Consider the following 5,956-nt stretch of genomic DNA (forward strand, 5'->3'; position numbering starts at 1 on the left):
TTTTTTTTCTTTCTCAGTCAGTCACCGAGCGGGCGCTGGATCCCGGCGAGCTATGCCCCCGGCCGGCCTATCTTTTCTCCACGCGCCGGCGTGACTGCAGTGCCACGCAAACGCGAGGTAGGCTACCCTCTTCCCTTTCTTCCCCTTCCTGGGTTAGGGTTAGGGTTTGGATAGCTTTTCCCCCGATTTGATTTCTTCTCGGGTAACTTTTCTTTTCTTTTCCCGAACCCGATCTAGGGTTAGGGTTCGATTTCTTTTCTTCCCTGATCCAGATCTACGACTAGACAGACTAGCTCTGATACCATTGTAATATCAATTAGGATCTCCAGCAGTAGATCTAGGAGGGAAACCCTTGGATCCGTAATAGCACATGCATATCTAAACCTAGAACACTACACCGAGAGGGAGATAGGGTAAGGGTGCTGGTGTTGAACCTGAGCCCTCGGAGGGAGTCGCGGTTGAGCTGGCCATCTCAGCTTCGGTGATGGAGGCAGCACACAGGTAGCGACGGGTGGAGTAGAGGTTGCACGGACGTCGATGCAGTGCAGGCGGACGGCGTAGCAGTGACGACGGCGAAGTTAGCGGAGCTTCCCATCGCTGGCTGCGCGCCCTCTTAGATCAGTCTAGGGTTTGTTGGTGGGGTTTGCGGCTCACGGTGAACCTCGTACCTCGAGCCGCCGACCCCCATCTCTTTATATAGCGCAGTGCGACGGAGACCCATCAACCATGTAGGGTTGGACGCCCCCGATCAGGGCGCGTGACCAAGGCCCAATAGGCCGTTGGGCTTATTGGCTGAGAGATCAATCTAACACTTAAGTATTGATCAATTATTGCGACGACGAACCTTTTTCAGCCTGTTCACTTGGCTGTAGCTTGTCGTAAACGATCGTAAATTTTCAGCCGGAACAGTATTTTTCTCTCACACAAACCAGCCAGCAGTACTTCTTCACGAACCAGCAACGAAACGAATCAGCCAACCGAACAGGTTGTTTAATTCACGCACCAAACAACAATTTGGCTTATCAGTATCATTTTGCAACAGGAAGATCATAGTGAGCGAACCAATGTACCAATTTCAGCTGACTATGTAGGTGAATCACCACAAAGATACACAACATCCTCATTACATGTTTAACTTGTAGAATAATGACAGCTTCTTGTTATAGGACATTTTGGGACGGATTTTGATAAGTCATATTTAGTCTATAAAAAGAAAATGCTTTATTAGTATAATGCACACCTCCATCCTCATCACCTAAGTCGAGTTCGAGTCCTAAAACCACCTCAAGTCCCCATGGTTAAATTTAGACAAGAAATTTGGAGGTATGCAAAGGGTGATTGTTTTGTTCTGTTGATGTGCAGTAATATCCAGTTGGGGGAATTATGTATTTGGCACTAAAATAAATCAGTCTTCCGCATTTGGCACTAAAAAATTTGAACTTTTTTATTTGACACCAAGTTGAAATTTTCTTCCCTAGATAGCACTATCGTCCATTTGGGCCAGTAACGGCGTCAAGTGGCTAGTAAAATGACATGAATGCCCTTCTTTATAGCAGAAATACATGATGCCAAATAGGAAAATAATAGATGGATAGGTTGTCAAATAAGAAAATTATAAATATCACAAATATATTGTGAACTAAAACATGGGATTTTGATAATCGAAGTCTACAAATAAATAAATAATAAATTTTAAATTTTAAATTCTAAGGCAAGAGCAGGTCCCGCTCGGGTATGCTTAGCACGGGAGGGATTTGCCATGTCTAGTTAGCTTGGTCAGAAATTGTTTGATGCAGTTTAGCAGCTCGCTCATCTCAGTTTGGTCAGTCCTATATTCTTGTCAGATCATCGCAAGACATAAAGACAACAACAAACAGATATTTCTAAGCTAGCCAATCATCTAGCACAAAAAAAAGCATTGCAAATCTCACAAATAACAAGTGCAAGAAAACTCTATCCCGTTCCAGATCCAAGAACATGCCCCCACAATCCTCCTGATCTGGCCTGGGGAGGCTGCCCTGTGGCCTGTGCGCCGGGAGCCACTGCCGCGCCGCCTCTGCCACGCTGCTGGCTGGCCGGAGGGGCTGCACCGCCTCCACCACGCCGCGGGCTGGCCGGAGCGTCGGCCTCGCTGCCGCACCACGGCCTGGCTCTGCCGGGTGAGATCGCCCCGCCAGAGGGCGCATGCAGCTGGTGCTGGGCGCCGCCGGCCGCAACATCCTCTGCTCCATCATCCTCTCCACTTTATGTATCTCATACATATTCTCTACAAATTCCTTAGAAATTATTCAGAACACAATTCACCACTTTAAGTATTTTGAAGATAAAGATGAACCTGTCTTGTGCCCTCAGAAAGGTAAGGGTTGCGATCAAGGACTGGAAGCAGAACATGTTTAACTTGCGAGAGGGCATCAACAGCCAAACCACTTCCAGATTCATTCACTTCTGCCCTGACTGATTATCCAAACAGAAAAGAAGTACTAAGCAGTAGTACCTTTGGCTTAGTGAATGATTCACATTCGCAAGAAAAATATCATTATAAAGGAATGCTCTAATTTAGAAGCTAAAACACAAATGAAATAGACTCAATTTTCAGTTCTTAAACTCTGTTCAAGCCATACTGATCTCGAAATAGGAAAGGAAATCATTGTGGTAAATTTTACATACTATACTGCTGCCCTTTTTTAGCCACAAGTACAATGGTCTCCTCGAATGCAACTCAGCAGCACTCATTCGTGCATCAACCAAATCGACTTATGGAACTTCTGTTATCGAATTAGGTCGGGTTTACTGAAGAATCGAATGCAACTCAGCAGCACTTATTCATCCAACAACCAAATTGACTTATGGAATTTCTGTTATCGAATTTGGTCGGGTTTACTGAAGAATCGAACATGATGAAGCAGAAAAGCAAAAATGAAAATCGTAATTGTCTATTCAGCTGCAGGGACTAGAGGAGCATGATCCTACAACTAGCAATGAAATCAGTGCTCAGTTGAACTTGGACAAAACAAGAACAGTTAAAAGATAATTAATTTCACGGAACTAAAACACTAAAACTAATATGCTTAGCTAACTGGGAGCTACAACTTCTGTAACCAATTTCACAGAACTACAATTGCTTGTGCCACCAGGTTCACAGACCTATGACATTTTGTATGGACCCGTATATCAGGTATCAACCACACAAGTTAAGTGTGGACCCACAAGCATGTCGACTTAGGTTTGTGTGAAACTAAGGGCACAAATAGTTTTAGGATTGTGAAACTGATCTCAGAAAGTTGCAGTTCCTTGATAGTTAAACACGAATAGTTGTAGTTTTGTGAAATTAAATCAAATCATGCCTTTCAGTTTCACAGTTCAACATGACCCGAAGCAAGAGAGGGCCTGTTCTACTATTCTGAACTTTCACCACTTCCAATCTGACAAATGCACTCGGATGACCCCCAGATGGTCCTACGTTCTGGCATTTCATAGACAGCTGGCGATCAAGAGCGGCGAGGCCTAGAGAGATCCTACACAAAAGCAGGTCTCGCGCACGCGCACCGAGCGGGACCGGCAGCGGAAAGAAAGTGCCGAGCTTAAGCTAAGAGTACTGGGGCAAGGAGAACAGGGACTACCTCCGTGGCGGGGTCCTCGGCGCTGGCACGCAGCGGCGAGCGAGACGCTCTTCTTGGCCGGCGAGAAGGCGGCGAGCTCCGGCGCGGGGCTCGCGCAGACGCGGGAGGCCGCCTCTGCCACGCTGCTGGCTAGCCGGAGGGGCTGCGCCGCCTCCACCACGCCGCGGGCTGGCCGGAGCGTCGGCCCCGCCGCCGCACCACGGTCTGGCTCCGCCGGGTGAGGTCGCCCCACGAGAGGGCGCGCGCAGCTGGTGCTGGGCGCCGCCGGCCGCAACATCCTCTGCTCCATCATCCTCTCCTCCTCCTTCCATCAATCAGGGTTTATTGTTTTTTTGAAGAAGAAGGACTCACAGGAGACAGGAGCTCTCGGCAGCTTGGAAAGTCGAGGGTAGGTTGGTCGCGAAAACTGACACGATCAAAATAGTCAACTAATAGATAAATAGATAAAATGAGCTGGAGTGCTATATAGAAAAGGAAATTTTAACTTAGTATCAGATAAAAAAGTTTAAATTTTTAAATGTCAAATACGAAAGACTGATTTGTTTCAGTGCCAAATACATAATTCTCTCTATCTAATTAGCATGTTTGCAGTTGCACCGCAAAATCATGTGAACATGAGATCTGTCAGTCTACTGCACTTGCAATGTTGGAATGCATGGCAATGAGGAAAAAACTTCCCAGTTCTCACTCGCTGTGGGCATTCGGTTAATCGAAACCGATCGGTTTGGTTCCTCGGTTTCTTGATAAATTCGGTTTGGTTACCAACATGGGCTGAAATACACTGGGCTTTTGGGCCTTTATATAAAGTTCGGCTCTTTCGGTTAACCGACAGCCAGAACCGAATTAACCTGATAAATTTCGGTTCCTGAGAACTGGGAACCGAACTAGGAACCAAAATTTTCGGTTTTGGTTAATTCAATTTCGATTATTTCGGCTCGGTTCTCGGTTCTCGGTTATTTTTGTCCAGTGTTAGTTCCCACCATGATCATAGAACCAACCAAAGCAAACAGGGGGCCAAAACGACCTGCCACCAGTCACCACTCACCACTGATGCACCTGCTGGCATTGTGCATCTTGTGAATGGCACAATCACAATAATGACAAATTGACAATACATCATGAATTATATACATAGCTTATACCATGCATCTCAGAATTTCATCGTGCAGATTTTAATTGGGTCATTTTCCCAAGACCTATATAATTGCAAGGGTGTGGTGATCTTGGCATTGCATTGCCTTATCCCATTGGTGCCGTTTTTTAGGATAGGATAGGGCACGTCAGCATCACTAGTTAACATTGGTGTCCCACTGGTTATTTTGTTTTAAGTTTTCTTTCCATATGTATATACCTGATGAAGTCATCTTCCAACTTCCAAACTTGTTGCTATCTGTTGACAACAACGCTAGCATCTGAAAGAAAACACAAGCTTGCATAGCAAGTGGGTGCAAGGGCACAAATTTAAAGTAAATGTAGGAGTTTTTGGCAAGTTTGAGAGCAGCACTAGAACCAAGAGTTAGTGAACTACTACTTCCGTCCTAGAAAATTTTGATGTTTTAGGATTAAAAAATTATCCTAGGAAGCTTCATTGTTTAGTTTTTGAACACTAGGTTGGGTGCATATCAGCTTGAAACTGTGGCTTGCATGCCTCCATGCATTTCTTTTAATTAGTGTGGACCACTTCAATAAAATACATGGGTAATTTCAAGTGAACACTTATATGTGTCCTAATAAAAATCCTTTTCAATAGGAGTCACTAATTATCGATAATGAACTACACAGGGCTGTTCATTTTTCATTGTATATTTGTCAATAGGTACTGCTCATGTCCAAGAATATAGCCATTTCTAGGTTTGTACTGAGTCAACTAGTCAAGCCATATTAGGTTAACCAAATTTATAGCTGAAAGACATTTAGGACACCAAATTAGTATAATTAGATTAGATTAATTATAAAATAAAATTTCACATTGTAGTCATTTGGTTTCATAGACATTAATTATTAACTTGTTCAAAGTTAAAATAGTTTGACTAAGGACAACCCCAAAAGTAGCTCTTTTGAGGCGGATGTAGTACTAAAAATTACAAAACTTTGTCCCCTCCGCAACTTACAAAACAAACAAACAAAATACAGGGCTAAATGTACGGTCAAGGTTATTTTTTTCCTAGGCACATGGGTAGCCACAAGTGTTCGTATTGATAGTCACTAGAGTGTTCGTGGTGTTCTACGTTTTTATGGTTGTGTGCTTAATTCAAGCAGAGATCGAAAGAATTTTTCAAGACTTTGTATCATCTCAATGTAATATTCTTGAAAACTAATAAAATCTTCTTTTATCG

At 44.0% G+C, this 5,956-nt stretch overlaps 1 protein-coding gene across 1 annotated transcript; it reads right to left on the bottom strand.

Moving 5' to 3' along the window:
• Positions 1–1,797: 1,797 nt before the first annotated feature.
• On the bottom strand, positions 1,798–3,909 carry LOC136468655 (uncharacterized). Its single transcript, XM_066467145.1, has 3 exons — positions 3,621–3,909; positions 2,336–2,454; positions 1,798–2,266 (listed from the first exon to the last, which is right to left on the bottom strand). Exons 1-3 carry the CDS (start codon positions 3,907–3,909, stop codon positions 2,231–2,233), a joined length of 444 nt encoding a protein of 147 aa, XP_066323242.1. The 3' UTR covers positions 1,798–2,230.
• Between the last annotated feature and the right edge of the window lie 2,047 nt (positions 3,910–5,956).

This window comes from Miscanthus floridulus, chromosome 8 (assembly GCF_019320115.1).
Source record: "Miscanthus floridulus cultivar M001 chromosome 8, ASM1932011v1, whole genome shotgun sequence".
In the NCBI taxonomy this organism is placed as follows: Eukaryota; Viridiplantae; Streptophyta; class Magnoliopsida; order Poales; family Poaceae; genus Miscanthus; species Miscanthus floridulus.